At 59.0% G+C, this 21786-nt stretch overlaps 1 protein-coding gene across 1 annotated transcript in view; it reads right to left on the reverse strand.

Moving 5' to 3' along the window:
- Positions 1 to 3046: 3046 nt before the first annotated feature.
- The window catches only part of ADCY5 (adenylate cyclase 5), a 165777-nt gene continuing 147037 nt past the window's right edge, over positions 3047 to 21786 (reverse strand). The window contains exons 15-21 of the mRNA XM_066240786.1: positions 20758 to 20933; positions 19049 to 19078; positions 17518 to 17650; positions 12227 to 12490; positions 9684 to 9888; positions 6241 to 6365; positions 3047 to 3856 (exon numbers count right to left, since the gene is read on the reverse strand). Of these exons, the coding sequence (XP_066096883.1) occupies positions 3728 to 3856; positions 6241 to 6365; positions 9684 to 9888; positions 12227 to 12490; positions 17518 to 17650; positions 19049 to 19078; positions 20758 to 20933 (1062 nt within the window). The 3' untranslated portion in view covers positions 3047 to 3727. The remainder of the gene's footprint in view (positions 3857 to 6240; positions 6366 to 9683; positions 9889 to 12226; positions 12491 to 17517; positions 17651 to 19048; positions 19079 to 20757; positions 20934 to 21786) is intronic.

Below are 21786 nucleotides of genomic sequence, written 5' to 3' on the forward strand. Positions count from 1 at the left end.
GGGCTTCTTCAGGAGTGGAGGTTCCCACTGAGGCCCATCAGCCCTGCAGTTTGGTCTTCCGTATCATTTGCTTTCCTTTTCATTTTTTTTTAAGTGAGAGGAGGAGAGATAAAGAGACAGACTCCTGCCTCTGCCCCGACCAAGATCTACCCGGCAGTCCCCGTCTGGGGTCAGTGCTCGAATCAACTGAGCTATCCTCAGTGCCTGAGGCCAACGCTCAAACCAACTGAGCCACTGGCTGCACTGACTGCAAGAAGGAAAGAGAGAAGAGAGAACAGGAGGGGAAGAGAAGCAGATGGTTGCTTCTTCTGTGTGCCCTGATTGGGAATCGAACTGAGGACGTTCATACTCTGAGCTGACACTATACACCGAGCCAACCAGCCAGGGCCCTGGTGTCCTTTTCTAACTGATGTACCCCAGCCTGAAGTTCCAAGTTGAACACAAGCTCTATACAATTACATCCTTCACTGCACACATTTGAAGTACTAATGATGTCCCTTCTCTGAAGCAGAAGGCCTACCTGTGCCCAAGACTGCCACATCTGCGTCCCCATGTGGCTCTTGTTGCTGTGAAGCCAGTGATATGTTTCACCGGCTCCTTCATTGACACGTGTGTAAAACCGCTTTGACCAAGCCCCTCTGGTCTTCCTGAGCCCTACCTGCAGAGGGGACAGCAGGAAGGAGCTGCTGAAAGGGGCCCTTTTGCTTTCCTACCCGTCCCCTGCCCCCCCCCCCGCCCGTTCCCATCTGCTTGTTGAGGGGGAGGCGAGGAATAGCAGGGCATGCAGGAAGTTCCCTGCATGGGCTCAGCAGACAGGCCTGCTTTAAATCTCATAATTAGCTGTACTTCTAAGTACCTTAGACAAATAACTCAACCTCTGCCCACTCCTTCAGTGAAATGAGGTGGCCGGGAGGACTGGATGTCTCTCTAGTGCTTAGCGCAGTGCTGAGCACACAGCGCTCAATCAATGGGAGCCATTGTTACCAGCAATCCAGGTCAACTCAGTGTTCCTCCAGCCTGTGTCCTCTCCCCGCCGACTGCCTTCGGTCCTTTCAGTGATCTGTGCTCTCTCCTGCCTTCACCCTTTTCTCCCTTAGCATGGAAACATGCTTTGCTTGTCTGTTTTAAAACATTCTTCCCCAGACCCTGGATCTTTTCTGGCTCCATCCTCGATCCATCCTCCATTCCTGCCCCCTCTCATCTCTTCACTGGTCAGCCTCCTGTGCCTGGCACCGGCCCCTCAGTCCAATGAACTGACTCTTGCCAAGGTCACCAGTGTCCTCCCCACTGGCCACCACTGTGACCGCCGTCTTCAGCTGACATCCTCCCCACAGCCGTGTGCTGACCCCACGTGGGAGTCCCTGCCCACTCCACGGCCCCTCTCCAGCGCCCAGCCAGGGGCAGACCAGAGCGAGGCCCACAGCCCAAGCAGCAAATCAGACCAGGACACATTACCAGTGAAAGTGTTTAATAGTTCAATTACTTAAATAGACTTCAATTTCCATGGGAAATCATAATTGTATCCGTTTTTGCAAGAGCAGGAATAAAAAGAGTGCACACCCCTTAGAGGGAATGAAGAGCTAGCACTGCACGTGGTCACCAGTCACTGCTGGGGGGTGCTGGACCCCCACGAGGCTGGTGGGGGTCACGATAACGGAAGCACGAGAGGAACTCGGCGCACACACGCACACACACACAGACACACACACGCGTCACTCAGGTAGGAAGCAAGAGAAAACCGCAGCACCGCTGCTGGGTGCTGAGGAGGGGCAGGGACTGGAGAACACCACGGAGGAAGCCAGCCCCCGGCAGCGGGCATGCGGGCCGATGCAGAACTCAGGGGGAGACAGCAGAAGCGCCGACGGATTCCGGCTGGCAGTTTCTGGTCCATGAGCCTTGCTTCTCAGAGCTGTGTTCAAATCAGGGAGGGCGATGGTGCGTGGGCAGGGGAGGCCGGAGCTGATGTCCAGTGAGAGGTGGTGCAGGTGGGCATCACAGTAACATTTCAGCAGCGGGCATACAGCTGCCAGCCCACCTCCTTCAAGCTTGCTTTGAAAGTGAGAATAATTCTGCCCTGAGAAGTAATGGAAAGGCCTGGGCACAGGCCCCAAGGATTCTGTATAAATACTTCTGATAGTGTATCATTTTCCAAAAGCCTCCCTCAGAGGGTACACAAATACAAATTCTTTTGTCAGTATGTTTAACTGCCCCCTCCCCCAAAGAAAAAACAGGCATCACAATTTCTGCTCACTTTGCCCGTGGCCTCTGAAGTGGGGCTCTATCCTCTGGTTTGCAGGCAGAGGGCCAGGCCACCCCCTCCCTGAACCTGCGGCTGCACATCTCTCCCCAGACTGAGGGGTCATCTCCAGAGAGAGCCACCCAGCCTACGGGAGAGCCAGGCAGGCTTCCCCACAGCCCCGCCTGGCTGAGCTCTCTGCAGGCAGCGGGTGGCAGACTGCAGGGAGGGGAGGTGGACGGAGGCCAGCTGTCTGCTGCAGGGCGAGGCTACTCCCCTTGGTTCCAACTCGGCCTGAGATGGGAAAGCAGCATTTTGCTTTATCACCATCCTATTTGCATTTCACTTAGGGACGTGAGATGCGGGTTTGTGTTAGGGAGATGGGGTGAAATGTCCGTGCATGTTCCTCCTTAATCTGACACAGGGCACCTCAAAGGTCATGCACTGCTCTGCTTGGACCTGGGAAAAGCCAAAACTGCCAAGTCTGAAGTGAGGGAAGCAGGCATCCTGTATGAGACCAGTTCCACGGCATACACACACACCCACGCACACGCGTGCACATGCACACACACTGGTACACATTGATGCACGCACAGTACAAATGAGCACACGCCCGCTGTGCACAGCTGTGTTCTAATATAGAGAATTTACAAAATATAGAATTTTGTATATTTGTTAGATCTCCAAGGTTTTCAATGATACAAAATAAAAAATACAAAAAGACAAGTTGGGATCCCCGCCCACCCTCCCCAGTGGCTTCTTCAGTTGCCTGTGGGTCTCTTACACGCGTACAACTAACGTAGTCTAAAGAAGGGCACGGAAAACTCATTTTGTTTTATTTAATAAATATTTTCCTTCTCTCAGAACCACCGCTCCTTGCCTCAGGTCCTCTGGCCTCCGCCCCCTCCCAGGGGCACTGTCTGTGTGGGGGGTGTAGGATGGGGCTGCGATAAAGGCCACAGTCCTTCCAAAGCCGGCACTCCTGCCCGAAAGCTCCCTCCGTGGAGCAGGGGCCGGCGGCGTCTATCTGAAGTTCAAAGGCTCACAGAGAAAAGCAGACCCCCCCGGGCCCCTAGACTCCCCCAGCCAAAATCCTCCACCTGCCCGCCCAGGAGACACAGGCCTCCCGCAGCCCTGCGCCTGCGCGCTGGGTGGCCACACACCGGTCCTCCTGCCGGGAGCGCGCCCTTCCACCCGCGCAGCGCAGCACCCGTTAGAAAACTCAAGATCCAGGTCGAGTCTAGCAGTCTTCTACGGAGGGAAACATCTTTGGTCAGCTCGGTGCTCGCAGGACGCTGGCACCCTGGGGCCTGGGACCGAGGCCGCTGCCCGCCCACAAAGGCAGAAGCTGCTTCTGGAGTCAAAGTGGAAAATCTCACTGGCGCAGCGACCTGGGCTGGGGCGCGGGCTTCCACCTGCCCGCCCAGCGCACAAAGAAGCCGTTGCCGTTGCTCTGGAGGCCAGGCTGCCTGGCATCGCTGCTGGCAGCTGCTAACTGAGCGGGGGCCCTCCGTTGAGGAAGTAGGTCATCATCTCGCCTTTGCCCTTGACCTTGACCACACCCCGGCACTCCAGCTGGTATGTGTTGGCAGCCAGCACCTGGTACATGTCTGTTGTGACCTGAGGAGGCAAAGGAGAGAAGAAGGCCACCAGTGGCTTGAGCTGTGACTGCCGTCGGGAAGCGCTGCCTGACTGCTTTGGACCCGGTGGGTGGCATCTCCCTGGCCGGGGCTCCCGGGGACAGACACGGGTTCCTTCATGAAAGCACCTCACAGTGACGTGCCAGGCACTGTGGTGAGCACTCCACATGAGCCACTTCAGCGCTACTCAGAGTATGGCCACCATCCCGGCCAGGGGAGCACAGAGGCTGAGGGCAAGGTAGCGGGGCCCTCCCAGCAGCCTGAGCACGCACGTGACCGGTTACTGACCAAACGCTCACTCCGACACAGCAGAAAAAAAATTTTTTTTAACAGAGACAGAGAGAGGGATAGATAGGGACAGACAGACAGGAATGGAGAGAGATGAGAAGCATCAATTATTAGTTTTTCATTGCAACACCTTAGTTGTTCATTGATTGCTTTCTCACATGTGCCTTGACCGCCGGCCTTCAGCAGACCGAGTAACCCCTTGCTCGAGCCAGCGACCTTGGGTCCAAGCAGGTGAGCTTTTGCTCAAACCAGATGAGCCTGCGCTCAAACTGGAGACCTTGGGGTCTCGAACCTGGGTCCTCGGCATCCCAGTCTGACGCTCTATCCACTGCGCCACCGCCTGGTCAGGCAGAAATTTTTTTTTTAAATATTTTATTTATTGATTTTTAGAGAGAGGGGAGAGAGAGAGAGAGAGAAGGGAGAGGAGCAGGAAGCATCAACTCCCATATGCGCCTTGACCAGGCAAGCCCAGGGTTTCGAACTGGCAACCTCAGTGTTACAGGTCAATGCTTTATCCCACTGCACCACCACAGGTCAGGCCAGAAATATTTTTAAGAAGTTGTTTTTTTACCACAAGTTTGAGAACTACTGCTTATGTCATCTCATCTATGAGTTAAGTACTATTATCTCAGGCTCCAAAAATCTAGGTCCCTTGCCTGAGGGCACACAGCTGATAGCTGGCAGAGCCGGCTCGGTTCCGGAGCTTGTCGCTCCTTCAGCTTTCGGACACAAGAGGAGAAGTCACCGTAGGCTTCAGTGATCACACTACACTTTTGCAGGGCGAGGCAGCAGCCGCACGGACAAGGGTCTCCTGAGGCGACCCAAGGGCCGTCTCTCAGCGTGGCCCGCGCTCCTGCCAGCCGGCAACAGCAGCCTGCTGCATGGCCACCGGGCCAGGAGGAAGAGGCCAGGGACTCTGGTGGGCTCCGGGGAGGCACCCCTGCTGCATTGTTAAGTGTATTCTGTCAACGGTGAAGCCCCGTGCACGGGCAGGTGCCGGTTTATTGTGTGGTGGTTGACAGCGTCCCTCACACCTGTCACAGTGGACACACAGGCCTTTCTCCTCAGCTCCCCTCAGGACCCCCAGTTCCTGTCTTGCTGCCCTCCTCCCCTTGGCACAGGCGTGGAGGTGAGAGGCCATCTGGCCAGGCCCCTCAGGCAGCACCCACGAGCCAGCCAGGCCGGGCTGGTCTGGCTAGGGCCTCGTGCAGGGCCAGCCGTGTTCAGACACCCTTCAGGAGAGTGATGCGAGGGGACATTTAAGTGGTGTCAGTGTGAGCAAAAGGCAATAAAAAAAGCACTGCTAACGTTTGGGGAAACTGAGGCCAGGGAAGCTAAGCAACCCTCCCACAGCTCACAGGGAGTCGGGGTGCGGGTGGTGGTGCTGGTGCAGACGGGAGCCCAGTCCAGGGCCTCTCTGTTGTAGGCTGGAGCAGAGAGAATCAGGGGAGGCCCGAGAAAAACGGAGACAGCATCTGAAGAGTGAAGGCCTGGGAGCCACAAGCAGCAGCTTACAAAGGATGGAGGAGGAGGAAACGTCCTGGGTCTCTGGCCAGGCCCCACGACTGCTGGGCTGGTGGAGGCACCATCCCAGGGACAGCACCTTGTCTGGTTCTCCTGGACAAGTCCCTGAGTGCTGTGGGCTCCATGTGGCAAGGCCCCGCTCCCTCCGGCCGTCTTTGTGTCCCTGTGTGAGCCCGAGCTGTGGCCTGGGCACTCCTGGCACGGCCAGCCTCCCGGTGTGCCCTCTCGTTCCTTCCCTGACCAGCAAGTTCCTTCTGTGAGCGCTGCCAGTCCCGGAGATCTGTCCAAGGTACTGAGAACCTGAAACCAATCGTGTCTTCCAAGCTTCCAGAAGACATCAGTGCCAACTACTCAATTCCCCTCGAGCTTGTCTGCAGAAATTCTGGCTGGAAACCGTGGGCGGCGTGCCCCAAAGACCGCGAGGCATCAGGCAGAGGCCCTGACGCGGGGGAGGCGCGTGGCGGGCCCTCCTGCACTCACCTGGATGCGGTCGGGCACGCCGGTGCTGTCCCTGCTGTGGGGCAGGCGCGTGGCGGGCCCTCCTGCACTCACCTGGATGCGGTCGGGCACGCCGGTGCTGTCCATGCGGCTGGCCACATTCACCGTGTTGCCCCAGATGTCGTACTGCGGCTTGCGGGCCCCGATCACCCCAGCCACCACGGGGCCGATATTGAGCCCTGCAGGGGACAGAAGTCATGTGCTCATCAGGACTCAGACCAGCATTGCCTTCACTGTTACTCCTCCCTCCACACGCAGCAGCCTCTCCCGCTGACTCTCAGTCTGAGGACAACCAGGGTCCTCCAGCCTGAGGCTGTGCTTACCCTGCAGCTCCCACTTCTCTGTTCCTATCAAATGACAGGAACCTGTTCACACATCCAACGCACCTGTGTCCTCACCACCCAGACAGGGCTCAGCCCCTGCAAGGCCATCACCAAGACTGCCCTCTGCAGTGTTTCCAGTGACTTCTTTTGTTACCTATTGCCTTTCCTTAATCGTCTCTCTCGGTGGCATTTAAATTTCACCATCAGTTTAGACTCAGCGCACCAGAATTCGCTCTTCTCTTCTTCCTCCTGTTTCTTTCAGGGGCGTCACCTTCTCATTCTTGGAATCTAGCTCTGAACCCACCATCTCCTCCCTCTCCAAGTAATCCTCCCTGCCTCTGAGCCAGGGCAGGGACACCACAGGACCGGGACGACACTGAGCACCCCCGCCTCTGAGCCTTCGTGTGCCTGTCCCTGTCCTCCCCCGAAGTCCCCCCCGCCCGCTCTCCAGGCAAAGCCCTTCCCTGACACATCTGGCTCAACTGACATTCTCTAGACATTTCCACCGTGTCTCCAGGCCCCAGGGCACTCACTCCTATTGCATGAACTGTCTATCTCAGGTCAGGCCTTATTAACCTCATCGCTGCTTAACTGATTCTTTTTTTTTTTTTTTTTTGTATTTTTCTGAAGCTGGAAACGGGGAGAGACAGACAGACTCCCGCATGCACCCGACCAGGATCCACCCAGCACGCCCACCAGGGGCGACGCTCTGCCCACCAGGGGGCGATGCTCTCCCCCTCCGGGGCGTCGCTCTGTTGCGACCAGAACCATCCCCAGCGCCCGGGCCATCTTTGCTCCAATGGAGCCTCGGCTGCGGGAGGGGAAGAGAGAGACAGAGAGGAAGGAGAGGGGGAGGGGTGGAGAAGCAGATGGGCGCTTCTCCTGTGTGCCCTGGCCGAGAATCGAACCCGGGACTTCCGCACGCCAGGCCGACGCTCTACCACTGAGCCAACTGGCCAGGCCCACTTAACTGATTCTTGTGTGTAACAGGAAAGACCACACACACCGCAGAAACTCCCACATAGGCCCAATCAGGCCACTTACTCACTCAGAAATGTCATCAGTTTACTCACTCAGAAATGTCATCAGTTCTCAAAATTCTTTCCTCTGTGGCCCTTCCCCTTTAGTCCTGTCAAACCACGTATAGTTTTTCACCCCACGTGCCAGGCTGGACTGTCTAACTCGCTGGCCAACGGCCGAGCCTCTCAGTGAAGACGGTCCGGAGTCTGGGGCAAGGCCCTGCCACCCGGGGCTCCTCACTGCCCGCCCTGCTGTCTGCCTGTCACTCACTCTCCAGTCCTGGTCCCACGATGGCGCGGAGGCCGCTTACAAAAATACAAACCAAAGCAGGTGGAAAAGGTGGGGTACAAGGAAAATAAGAATGGCGATTTCACGAGTACCAGGTGGGTACTAGAAATATCGGGGGACCACTTTGTAAAGTATATGATTGTCTAACCACTTGAAACCAATACAAAATAATATTTAAACTATAAAAAAGAAAGAAGAGGAGGGCAGCAACACTCAACAAAGCAGAATTTCTACTGCGGGTATAACTGACACAGAAGCCTGAGCATCCCTGGTAAGACATATGCTAACAACAAAACCAACTGCAGAAACACCTTGAACTTTACGGAGCCCACTTTCAGAGTCGTAATTCTGGACCCGTCCTGTGCTGCAGGAGGGAGGAGCCAGTGCCTGCCTGTCGATGTGCAGGGTTTTTCACTGCGCTAGCCTTTCAATTCTGCAGAGCTGAAACTTGTCAGAATACAAGGCTGGGGTAATAAAACAACAGAATGAAACACACAAAAGAGGAAAGAATGATACAGGGTTTTGGTTCAAAGAGTCTTCTGAGCCAGTAGACGATGTCCCTGACTGTGACACTGACCCAGGGCCTGTGCCGGAATCCCCTCTCTTCCGTGGCAGCCCCGTGGGGCACAACCGTGGCACCTGCAAAGCCCCCTCAAAGCCATCCAAGGAGGGCTGAAGCATTTGACTAAGGGGTCCAGGGACGATACACTGACTTGGCTGATGTCTACATCCTCATTGTTTCCTTCCCAAACTTGTGTAGATTAGAAAAGCTCTCGAAACCTGGAAGATTGCTCACATACAGAACCCACTTGGAACTCAGCAATAACCCTAGTGGCCCCTTTTGTTTTCTTAAAATGACTCTTTTAAAATGTTGAAACATAATCATTTCATTGTCCATTTTATGATTCTTTCCCTGTTCAGTTTTTTAAAATATTTTACTATATTCATTTTATGTTACTAACAATTTTGTAGAATTGTTATGTTCACTAGGTTTATAAATTTGCATATTGAATGACTGGGACCATATTTATTCATTTTGTATTTAAAATGGATGAGTATTTCGTTTTACTGCTTTTTATTTTTACTGGATGAATTGGAATACTTTTTTTTTTTTCTGAAGCTGGAAACGGGGAGGCAGTCAGACAGACTCCCGCATGCGCCCGACTGGGATCCACCCGGCACGCCCACCAGGGGGCGATGCTCTGCCCCTCTGGGGCGTCGCTCTGCCGCGACCAGAGCCACTCTAGCGCCTGGGGCAGAGGCCAAAGAGCCATCCCCAGCACCCGGGCCATCTTTGCTCCAATGGAGCCTCGGCTGCGGGAGGGGAAGAGAGAGACAGAGAGGAAGGAGAGGGGGTGGGTGGAGAAGCAGATGGGGGTTTCTCCTGTGTGCCCTGGCCGGGAATCGAACCCGGACTCCTGCACGCCAGGCCGACGCTCTACCACTGAGCCAACCGGCCAGGGCCGAATTGGAATATTTTAAAATAAACTACTGCACTCAGTCAGCATCAACTTGAAATCAGTGAGACAGCCATGCCCGTGAGGTAAGCGACCAGAGGCCCTATGCCCCTAGCACACAGTGTCCCCTGCAAAGCTTTCAGGCAGGCACAGCCTGGGTCTGACCTGGCCTTCCCAGCGAGTGGTGAGGTGGGACCTCGAGTGTCCCGTGCATGTCACCCACACACCAGTATGCAGGGGAGGCACCCCTCAGCGCCAGGAGTGCGCTTTGAGTGAGGGGTGCGCACCACAGCCCCTTGGGCAGGGACGCAATAGGACGTCAGCCTCGGCTTGGGCCAGGTCACTAATGCAGAATGGGGGTGGGGGGACGGGAGCCCCTGCAGCCCTCGGCTCTCCCCGGCGGGCTCACCGATCTTCATCTGAAAGTTGTTGAAGGAGTGCTCATTGATGTACTTCATCTGGTCCATCAGCTTCATGGCAAAGTCGGCCAGGGCTTTGATGTGGGTCTTGCCCGCCTTGTCGTACGTGGTGTCGTTAAGGCCCGAGGCAGCCATGTAGGTGCTGCCGATGGTCTTGATCTTCTCCAGCTGCCTAAAGCGATCCTCGCTGATGATCTGAAGAGGGCCAAACCCAGTCACCCCTGACTCTGGGGCAGAGGTCTACGGGAGAGTGCAGCAACGTGGCCCCTCGCGCCTCCCCAGTTTGCCCAGTGGGCCCGTCTCTGTCACCAAATCAGTGCCAAGTCCCGATGCCCCCAACAGCCTGGTCTCCTCCGCACTCACTGCTGCAGAGAGGCTATGTGCTCCGGGCCCAGCCCACAGCAGGAGCCCCCGGGGCCAGGTCACAGTCCCCTCCGGGCCAGCCCACAGCAGGAGCCCCCGGGGCCAGGTCACAGTCCCCTCCGGGTGGGCCCACAGCAGGAGCCCCCGGGGTCAGGTCAGAGTCCCCTCCGGGTGGGCCCACAGCAGGAGCCCCCGGGGCCAGGTCACAGTCCCCTCCGGGTCAGCCCACAGCAGGAGCCCCCGGGGCCAGGTCACAGTCCCCTCCGGGTGGGCCCACAGCAGGAGCCCCCGGGGCCAGGTCACAGTCCCCTCCGGGTGGGCCCACAGCAGGAGCCCCCGGGGTCAGGTCAGAGTCCCCTCCGGGTGGGCCCACAGCAGGAGCCCCCGGGGCCAGGTCACAGTCCCCTCCGGGTGGGCCCACAGCAGAAGCCCCCGGGGCCAGGTCACAGTCCCCTCCGGGTCGGCCCACAGCAGAAGCCCCCGGGGCCAGGTCACAGTCCCCTCTGGGTGGGCCCACAGCAGGAGCCCCCGGGGCCAGGTCACAGTCCCCTCCGGGTCAGCCCACAGCAGGAGCCCCCGGGGCCAGGTCACAGTCCCCTCCGGGTCAGCCCACAGCAGGAGCCCCCGGGGCCAGGTCACAGTCCCCTCCGGGTCAGCCCACAGCAGGAGCCCCCGGGGCCAGGTCACAGTCCCCTCTGGGTCAGCCCACAGCAGGAGCCCCCGGGGCCAGGTCACAGTCCCTCCGGGTCAGCCCACAGCAGGAGCCCCCGGGGCCAGGTCACAGTCCCCTCCGGGTCAGCCCACAGCAGGAGCCCCCGGGGCCAGGTCACAGTCCCCTCCGGGTCAGCCCACAGCAGGAGCCCCCGGGGCCAGGTCACAGTCCCCTCCGGGTCAGCCCACAGCAGGAGCCCCCGGGGCCAGGTCACAGTCCCCTCCGGGTCAGCCCACAGCAGGAGCCCCCGGGGCCAGGTCACAGTCCCCTCCGGGTGGGCCCACAGCAGGAGCCCCCAGGGCCAGGTCACAGTCCCCTCCGGGTGGGCCCACAGCAGGAGCCCCCGGGGCCAGGTCACAGTCCCCTCCGGGTGGGCCCACAGCAGGAGCCCCTGGGGTCAGGTCACAGTCCCCTCCGGGTGGGCCCACAGCAGGAGCCCCCGGGGCCAGGTCACAGTCCCCTCCGGGTGGGCCCACAGCAGGAGCCCCTGGGGTCAGGTCAGAGTCCCCTCCGGGTCTCTCGCTCCCAACAGAGGCTGGTAGCCATCTTCCCCTTCACTGGCTCACGTCCCCTCCTCCCAGGAAAACCTCACTTGGTCCAGCGGGACACCCTTCTCCTACGCCCAGGACCTGCTGGGAGCCCCCCCAGACCCATGTCATCTGACTGCAGTCACCCCACTGCCCTGGCAGTCCAGGCTGTTCCTGACACTGCTGGTCCCCACTCCGCGCCCAGGCCCCGGGTTCCCACGGGGTGGTCCCCCACACTCACTACACAGTGAGCCCCCGGGCCGAGGCTGCACACAGTGCCCAGTGTAGTTGCTCAACGAGGGTGTGACACACAAAGAAACGGCTTTGTCCTGCCTCTTCCCTCAGCCTGGGGAGTCCTCCCTTCTGTGACTCTCAACGGCCAGTCCCAGCGTGGGGCCCTGGCCCGCCCTGGAGGGCACGGGAGGATGGTTGGATGATGGGAGCGGGTGGCAAGGCAGCCAGGCCGGGCCTCAGCGGGCAGCCCAGGGGCACAGGCTGGGCTGAAACCCCCGCCCTGCCACGTCCTGGCAGTGACTAAAGCGAGACTCTTCACGGGCCTCAGTGTCTTCAGCTATAACATTATAACGGGGGAAACGCAGGCGAGGTGCCTGGGACAGTGCCGGGGCACCAGGGCCCAGCTCCCGACATCAGCAGTCAGGTCTGGTGACGGTGACAGAGGGCCTCGGTCTCTACCTCCTCCCGCCCCAGGGACCCCCGTGCCTTGTCAGCAGTCAGGTCTGGTGACGGTGACAGAGGGCCTCGGTCTCTACCTCCTCCCGCCCCAGGACCATGGGCCTCGTCAGCGGTCAGGTCTGGTGACAGTGACAGAGGGCCTCGGTCTCTACTCCCCTCCCGCCATCAGCAGTCAGGTCTGGTGACAGTGACAGAGGGCCTCGGTCTCTACTCTCCTCCCGCCCCAGGACCCACGTGCCTCGTCGAAGTCGGCAATGATCTCGTTGAGCAGGCGGAGGCACTCGACGCCCTCGTTGTTGGCCTCCAGCTCCACGTAGAACTCGGAGAAGTTGGCGATGGAGGCGAACATGACGGCCACGCACTCGCACGACTGGTAGTAGAGCTCGTCGTTGCGCCGCTCCCGGGCCAGGAAGTGGGCGGCCACGTCCTTGGGCAGGATGTTGTGCAGCAGCCGCCGGTTGTAGGCCTGCAGCTCCTCCATCTCCTCCTTCTCCTCCGTGGCCTGGGACAGAGGACCCGGTCAGGGGACGGAACAAGCCAGCGCTACTTAGAAAACCAGTGTGGCCCGCCCGAATGCCAGCGTTTGCCCGAGATTTCAACAAGCGTCCAGCTGTCGAGCCTCTTTGCTGCCTCTGCTGCCAACTTTCCTATAAAGAGCATCTACTGCTTTCTCAGAAAAGGGACAGATTTGTAAGTATCTCTCCCCACCTGCCTCTTGGAAAGTGTGCGTGTGAGGTGCTGACCCTGCAGCAGGGAAGCCCAGAGCGGAAACGGGGCTGGGAGGAGAGGCCACGCGCCACCTGCTGAGGCTGGAACGAGGTGGCAGGTTAAAGGGACGGCACAGATCCATGCCCCAAACAGCCTCCACTGCCCGAGTGCTCCCAGCTGCCCAGTTTTCTCGTCATAGCAGGAAACACAATCAGGAAAGCAGCTTGACGAGGGTCCCTTTAACAGGGTGACCCCACGGCCAGTCTCCCTGGGCCCCCTGAGAGCTGACTCACCCCAGGGCCAGCGCAGCCAGCAGGGCTGGGAGGTGTAGGCGCCCCAAGGTGCCACCCAGGGCAGGACAGGGACAACACTCTGATTCTGGTTTTCCCCAGTCTGGGTCCTGGATTTGGGCCGTAGGGTGTGTGGTTACTCACCTTCTAGGTTAAAGGAACAACAGTGCGGAGCCCTCAGGTCAAGAGACCAGTAGTGGCCCAAAGGTCATGCACCAAGGCGTGCAAGGAGCCACCTGGTCAGAGCAGTCACAGGGCTGACGGGACAGAGTGCGGTCCGCTGGCTTCCACCCCCCTGACGGCAAACAAAACGGCCCCTTTAACTGGGAGTGCAGTGTGGGTGAGGCGGGCAGGGAGGTTGGCGGGCAGGGAGGGTGGCAGCCGGGGCTGTTTGGAGGATCCAGCCAGACTGCTGGGGCCTTCCCTCACTAAACTGAGGCCTTGCTGTTCGGCAGTGAGCCTCCAAGAGGGCCAGGGCCCCGGCTCTCCGGTGAGCTGTGCTGCCTGGGGGGGAAGCAGGCACAGCCCCCCAGGGCCACAGGACCCAGACCCAACAAGGAAGGCAGGCAGCTGGGGCCGCCAAGGCCCAGGCTGGGGTCGTCAAACTTTTTATAAAAACTGCCCACTTTTGCAGTACTGGTAGACCTGGTCCCTACCACCCACTAGTGGGTGTTCCAGCTTTCATGATGGGCCAATCGTGGCGCTGTTTGGTTGCACGGTAGGGACCAGGTTGACCAGCACTGATGACCCCTGGCAGAGGCTGAGCCTTGCCCTGAGGTGAGAGGACTGGGAACATGGCCATGAGGCTGGGGGTCACGCCTGAGGAGGCTCCTGGACCCTCAGTGCCAGGCGGGTCCAGTGGGCATGCACTAGGTTCCTGTCCCGGCCTTCTAGCCCAAGTGACCTTTGTTCCAGTGAAGAAGGACACTTTGAGCACTTTCCTCCCCGGAAGTTGGGGCCACCCGTGCCTCGCTCTGGAACAGGCATGCCAGGGAGGGAAGGCTGGGGTGGGACAAGGGCAGGCTCCTCAGGCTGTCCCCAGGGAAGCCCAGCCCGCCCCCTGCCTCTGCAAGTGTTCCGGGCTGGCCACAGTCTTGCCCCTACTGCCTGCTGAGACCACATGCCCGGGGACTCGGGAGCTCTCCTGCTCCTGAGGTGGCGGCATCTGCCTAAAGAGTCAGGCAGAACGGCAGCCTAGCCTGGGGCGGGGACATCGGGACCACAGCTGCCGAGGAGAAGGGAGCCAGACCCCCTGGGGCGGGGACATCGGGAACACGGCTGCCGAGGAGAATGGAGCCAGACCCCCTGGGGCGGGGTCATCGGGAGCACGGCTGCCAATGAGAATGGAGCCAGACCCCCTGGGGCGGGGACATCGGGAGCACGGCTGCCAATGAGAATGGAGCCAGACCCCTTGGGGCGGGGATATCGGGAGCACGGCTGCCGATGAGAATGGAACCAGACCCCCGGGCCCTGGCCAGGTGCTTCCACCACTTCTGGGGAACTCAGCCCTAGACGTGCTGGGCAGCTGCCCGCACAGCCAGTGCTTCTAGGGTCGGACTCTGGCTGGGCAGGAAGGCTCCTGGGTCCACAGCCTTTTCTGGTCCCAATCAAGTCAGTGCTATGGGAGGGGGATGAGAGTGGGCTTCCCCAAGGACCGAGGCCAGTGGCTCTGCAGGAGGGGGCCTTGCGGATAAGGGTGTTCTTCGTGTGGGGGCTTCAGGGAAGCTAAAGACCCCGGTGTCCTTCCTTCCCTGTCAGCACCCACCCACCCGCCCGCCATGACCCTAGATCCAACAACAGAATGAGCTGCTGGGTGAGGCTGGGGGCGAGCCAACAGACTTCTCCCCACCATCCCAGAAACCTGCACTCAGGTATTTATTTATCTTTATTTGCTGTTGTCCCCCTCCCCAAAGCCCCAGAGCGGGATGGGAGGTGGAGGAACACTGAGTGTCGTGAGCCGGTGGGAGAACCTCAGGGAAGAGAGGCCAATACGGGGCAGGTAGACACACTCACCTACACACTCACACACGTGCACAGGCCTCCTTCATTATTTTCCAAACGGGGGGTGGGCATGCCACTTCCCTGCCAACCTCCCCTTCCCGCCCTCCCTGGTACACCCTTAGTGCCCGGGGAGCCCAGTGGTCAGAGCAAGGGTGCCACGTGGCTCACCCAGCACCCAAGCAGCAGGGCCGTGAGGAGGCACGTGGGGCAGAGAGGGGCTGCAGGGGCTGGGAGGCGGGGTCCACCGAGAAAACGAATGACTGTATGAGAGATAATGGGAGCAGTCTTCTTAGGGCCAGGGTTGGTATTTGCCGGCCTGGGAGAGGGAGGGCTAGACGGGAGCCCGAGGGGTCGCACCCGAGATGGAGGTACTGGTGTACACCCGGAGTTTTAAAACCAAAAGATACTGGGAAGCGGGTTAGACGGGAGCCCGAGGGGTCGCACCCGAGATGGAGGTACTGGTGTACACCCGGAGTTTTAAAACCAAAAGATACTGGGAGGTACCCTGTGTCTACACGTAGATTTATTTATAGCTTCATATGCACTTACATGTACTTCCTAGCTTTGTCCACAGCGAAGACCTAAAACAGTGAACACACTGAGCACCCTGATCTTGGTTTCTAAGTACCATTCTCCACTAAGGACTGGGCTCTGTGAGGAACTCACTGATTCCCGGGCTGCAGCAGGGAGAGGACACGACGAGCCCGAGACATCGTCCTGTGCCAGGAAGTAAGCGCATGCTCCAAGAAGGACGGCAAATCATGTCAAAACACAGAGGCCAACTTAAAAAAGCTCACAAACCCAGGACAAAGTGAGCACTGAACTAACGAGAGGAGCAAATTAAAACCTACTAAGTTTGCTAGGAATCTGAGTCCCTGCTGATGTCGATAAATGAATGGCTAAGTAAGTAAGTGGGGAGATGCAGGCTCTTCTTGCAGTGGGATGCTGATGAACCGATGTGGAAGGAATGACGGACAGGCGTCACCACTAGCAGGAGGGCAGGCGTCAGCAAGGGTGCTGAGACTGGTGGGTGGAGGGCTGCTGAGGGTCAGAAGATTGGTGTAATATTGGAATATCTTTCCACAAAATGCTAATTGAATGCAAAAGGCACAACGGAGATCTGACAGTGGAAAAATCTGGTAGACGCCCACTGAGCGGGTCACCAATGTTAATGGCACCAGGGACAGGACAGGTCAACACAGTGGAGTCCCCAGTGTGACATGCTGAGAAGGAACAGCACCATTTCCACACTCTTCCTCCAAGAAGGTGTGACCTGAGTCAATGAACCTTGGCCGAGGGTCACAGAATAAGGATCTCTGAGACTGACGAGGACTGAGACGACACAGCAACTAAATAAAGGTCTGAGGCCACCGGCATAGATCAGTTTTGTTCAGTGAGTGCCTGTGGGCGCCCTCCCCTGGACCTTGTGAGGTGGTCTACCAGGCAGCCAGTGGCCACAGGGGCAGCTGCGAGTGGCCCAGCGGCACCGCCACCCGCCGTGGTGGGTCTCTCAGGGTGCAAGGCACAAAGCATGGAGGGCAGAGCACCGGCTGGGCTTCAGCCCCACCTGGGCCCCCAGCACCCCACTGTCTCTGTCCTTGTTTGAGACAGCTCTCATCAGGGCCAGGGCATGGCCACCTGGCTGGGCTTCTTGTCAATGATCTCTGATGTCCACTTCCACCCATCCTGCCTGGAGAAATCTTCAAGCCCAGTTCTGGCACATTAGGCCTTCCACAGAAGCCTCTGCTGTCAGCTCCTGACCTGGCCAGGCACCTGCATCTGGCTGCACCTGGCCAGCACCTGCACCTGGCCGGGCCCTGCACCTGGCTGCACCTTGCTGGGCCCTACACCTGGCCGGGCCCTGCACCTGGCCGGGCCCTGCACCTGGCTGGGCCCTGTACCTGGCCAGGCACTTACACCTGGCTGGGCCCTGCACCTGGCTGCACCTTGCTGGGCCCTACACCTGGCCGGGCCCTGCACCTGGCCGGGCCCTGCACCTGGCTGGGCCCTGTACCTGGCCAGGCACTTACACCTGGCTGGGCCCTGCACCTGGCTGCACCTTGCTGGGCCCTACACCTGGCCGGGCCCTGCACCGAGGCCTCCAAGACACTGAGACTGCGCACTCCTCCCCCCTGCTCGCCTCCTGACACTCTTCTCCCCCACCCTCCTGACCCCTGCTGCTCCCAGCATAGACTGGGCCTTGTCCACACTGCCCTCTGTCCCTGGCTCTCTCTGGATGCACACAGTATTTGTGACAAGAGTTTATCTCCTGGGTCTATCAAAGTTCAGTGCTGTTGAGGGTGGTTTTGTCTGGAATAAGGTCTGGGGTTTTGCCTCTCGGCCCTAGAGAGCAGGGCTAAGACCTGCTGGGTTGTGGGGCACTAGTCTGTTGGGACAAGGCTTGAGCAGGACACCTGGTCAGTGTAGAACTAGGGCCCAGTCCAGCGCAGGTGATGGGCTCACTCACTCACAAAGTTCCGTGAGGCCCGGGTGCCTCCCTCACCCCGGTTGCAGCCCCAGGACCACCCACCTGCAGTTTCCAGAGGAAGTCGAGGCGGGCGGTGGACTCCACCTGCTGGGCATGCAGGTACAGGGCCAGCACAAAGACTGAGATGATGATGGGCGTCACCACCTTCAGTGCCACCTTGGTCGCGTGCTCGGGGCTGCAGGCAGAAAGGAGATGCCCTGGCACCTCAGGGCAGCTTCCAAGGCCCCTCAGGCCTTTTGTCTTCCTCCCACTATCTCAACTCCCTTTCCTCACCCTCCTGCTCAAACTTGGCCTGAGGCGTCTCATCTCAAACGCCTTCTTGACAGGAAGGCCTACCTCAGCCCCCTGCCCACACCAGCAACCATTACTCGCTCCCCTTCACGGGGGCTTCTCTCTGGTCATATCAGAGGATGAAGGAGGCCTTGTAAAATGCTCCTTGTGTGTCCCAGTTCTTCCTCAGGGGATACGACAGGGGCTGTGGGCGCAGTAACAAGGGAGCAAAGCAGGACAGTGGCCACCTCTGGGCAATCCTGGGCAAGTCTCCTAACCTCTCTGAACCTTAGTTTCCTAATCTGTAAAGTGAAAAAACAATGTCCACACTTGTTGGTGGTAAAGATTAAAGATACTATATACCCTGATGATTAGCAATAACTCCAAAATGGGAGGCCACTATTACCTAATTATACCTCTGTTAACATTTTAAATAAATACTCTTAATAAAAGCAACTATCCCAAACCGTGTTCCCTGTTCCAGCAAAGAGCCACACCGTGAATGCAGCCAGATGTGGGCCTAACCACACACACTGCTCTCCTCCAGAAAGGGAGGTGCGGGGAGGCACCAGTTCCTGGGCCTGAGGTCACGGACATACTCCTGGGGAGGAGCCTGAGGCTAACTGCTCTGAGCTGAGACCTGTGGGATGACCTGTGGTCCCGAGGATCCTGGCCACCACATCTAGCAATCATCCTGGGGTGGTGAAGACCATAAAAAAAGGGAATCTAGGCCCTGGCTGGTTGGCTCAGCAGTAGAGCGTCGGCCTGGCATACAGGAGTCCTGGGTTCGATTCCCGGCCAGGGCACACAGGAGAAGCGCCCATCTGCTTCTCCACCCCTCCCCCTCTCCTTCCTCTCTGTCTCTCTCTTCCCCTCCCGCAGCCAAGGCTCCATTGGAGCAAAGTTGGCCCGGGCACTGAGGATGGCTCCATGGCCTCTGCCTCAGGCGCTAGAATGGCTCTGGTTGCAACAGAGCGGCGCCCCAGATGTGCGGAGCATCTCCCCCTGGTGGGCATGCCGGGTGGATCCTGGTCGGGCACATGCGGGAGTCTGTCTGACTGCCTCCCTGTTTCCAACTTCAGAAAACAAAACAAAAAAAAGGGCATCTACCCAGAGAGGCCCCGCCCCTGGGAACCCGGGAGGGGAGGGCCTCCTCACCCTCTCCAGCCTCCTTCCCTACCCAGCTCTCCACAAAGCCCCCTCCCACCTAGACATGGCGGCCTTCTCTGCTGGCCCTGGCTGCTCTGTGCCAAGGACAGGGAGAGGGCACATCAGAGAATTCAAAGAAAGAGTATCAACTCACCACTGGGAGGTCCCGTTGTTGCTGAAGTCTCTGTCAACAGGAGGGGAAGGGCGGTCAGGGCCCCTTCTGCATCCTCAGTTTCCATGTCTGCTGTCCCCCACCCCACTCTGTCCCCGATGTCCCACATTGCTGTTCCCACTGCTACTGCTCTCCACCCAGGACCCTTCCTAATCCAAGCACACTCAGGATGGAGGCCTGCAGACTAGCACCTGGTCCCCATGACCACAATTCCCCAGTCCTTACTGGGTCCCTGGATCCCCCACGGACCCTCCTTTCCCACCCCAGCCCCCTGCTGCCATCCAGAGGAGGAAGATTACACTGTGCTGCCCACTACGGTCACCACTGGCCACATGTGGCTTCTAGGCCTTCAAGTAGTACCGAGTGTCGGTGTGTGGCCAGTGCGTGCATTGCCTTGTTAATACAGGTACTAGAAAACTATAACATACATATGTGGACAGTGTGCCCTAGAACCAAGCCAGGGCCTCCCAATCCAGAGACAACCTCCATGCTCTGCTGCTACTTCAGCCGGAGGACAGGGTAGGCTGGGGGTGGGGGCTGGTGGAGGAGCAGGTCAGAAAGAGGCAGCCAAGCTCCGCACTGCCCTCCCGAGTCGCGGGAGAAGCCCACCCCCGCCTCTCCATGTCCTCTCAGGGTGCAGCCCGCAGAGCCTCCCGGCCCCCTGCCTGCAGCCCCACGCAGCCGCCTGCAAGTTCTTACGTGAGTCTGACTTAGACCCTTCAGTGCACCTTCAGCTTCTTAGGTGACACTCTTCACAAGCAAGTGCTACACCCACTGCCTAGCTCCGTGCCTTAAACACGGCAGGACCACAGCAGATGCTTTGTGATGAGTGGACCCGTCCCCTGCCGCAGGGAGAGCACAGCACGCCCGTTTCCTCAGGGGACACGCCTGCTGCTCACTTCCCGGCGTGCGTGCTGGGCAGCGGGACGGTGACAGGACAAACGTGTACTACTTATCAGGCACTTCACAGACATCTCACTGCTAGGCGTGTCATTGCTCCCATCTCACTGGGAAAACAATGCGGTTCAGGAAAAACAGTCAAATGTGTATCTAAGTCTGAGACTGAAACACAATTTGACCCAAAGCCAGAGGTCCTGCCTCATGACTCTAACATCCGTTGCTATGGGACCAAGCTGGCAGCCAGCTGGGTGGCCTGAGGCACAACCCCGACACCTGCCCCCTGCGGACAGCTGGACGACCACTCTCCGTCACCGGCAGAAGCCCGTCACCGGCAGCCCTGCCTACATGCCGGCCGCTATGGGATGAAGAATGATCCTGTATCTCGGCGCCTGGCTCCGGGAGGGATGCCGGGCTCACGAACAACAGAGGCTGTTCCTCGGCTCCCCCAGGCCTCGCTGTCCAGCCCTGCTGAACCTTGACCCTCAGGGCCTAGGGAGCCACCGGCAGGTGGAGTTAGGTGAAAACAGCTCATCAGAGCTGCCCTGGACACGTGAGGAACGATGGACACAGGGGCCTGCGGTCAGCACTGAGTAGGACCCGGGAGGCGGAACAGTGGGACTGAGCCACCCACCCCCGGGGAGGGGAGCAGGGGAAGATACAGGATGCCGCGGAGCTCTGCCAGGTGGGCACTCCCCTGGCAGACCCTCTGCAGCCCCGGGCCCCAGCCTACTCCTCGCACCTCTCTGCAAAGCCCCGGACCCCGTGGGGGCCTGCGGATGGGTGCCACCTACATGGCGTTGGCGGTGACCAGAAGGTCGGCATTGTCAAAGAGCGCCACGCCGGGCACCTCGACGATGAGCACGTAGGTGAGCTCGATGGCCAGCATGAGCGCCAGCTTCCCGATGCAGCTGATCTGCAGGAACACGGAGCAGGCCAGCAGGCTGAGCAGCACGCTGTAGGTGAAGTACTGCGGAGAGAGGGCAGCACTTCAGGGTCGGCCCCCCCCCCTGCCCCCAGCCTCCTCCGGCCTCGGAGAAGCCTGGTCTGGGGGTATTTCTGCTGGTGCAGACTTGTGATATAATGTGAAGGGTCCTGATCAGGAACCAGGAGGTGGGGCTCCAGGCCGAGTCTGACCAGTACTGGCAGCAGTCCAAGGTTTAGAGCACGGCTCCAGGCTCAGGTGGACTTGTGTTACATCCTCATTCATTTGGGACTGTTTGCGTCAGTCGGGCCGTGTATTCAACCTCTCTAAGACTCAGTCTCCCTATTTGCAAACCTTCCTAGCTCCTGGGCTTCTGGTGACGACTGCACGAGCTGAAGCCCCTTGGCGTCGTGCCCAGCGCCCTCAGCAGCTGTGGAAAGCACAGACCCCAAGCCCTCGCGCTGCAACTTTACATCCAAAGTTCCGACAATGTTTTCATAACTGATGTGACACCACCTGTCATCTTCCTCCTGCTTCCCGGGACCACTGACGCACTGGGCTGCAGAAATCGAATCCGCTGCTGCTCGCCCTCCCGGGGGTGGGAGCGGCCCTCTGAGAATCTGACACTCTCGGAAGTCCAAAGCGTGTCTGCAAGGCTTCAGGGGGGCGGGGCCTGTGCGATTACTCCGGGGAAGTCTCTTCTGGCCTCCAAGCCGCAGTTTCTCAAACATGGTGGCCTCAGAGGTCCCCTTCTGCCTGGTCGTTCCCAGGGCTAAGCCCAGGCATGCCAGCACCTATTATTTTGTTCTTTCTTTTAAATTTAGCACCAGTATTTCTGACAGGCACCAGGTCTCCCTATGCACGACCTCTGCCTTGGGCGGGAGGCCCTGGAGAAGGC

Source organism: Saccopteryx bilineata, chromosome 8 (assembly GCF_036850765.1).
Source record: "Saccopteryx bilineata isolate mSacBil1 chromosome 8, mSacBil1_pri_phased_curated, whole genome shotgun sequence".
Lineage (NCBI taxonomy): Eukaryota > Metazoa > Chordata > Mammalia > Chiroptera > Emballonuridae > Saccopteryx > Saccopteryx bilineata.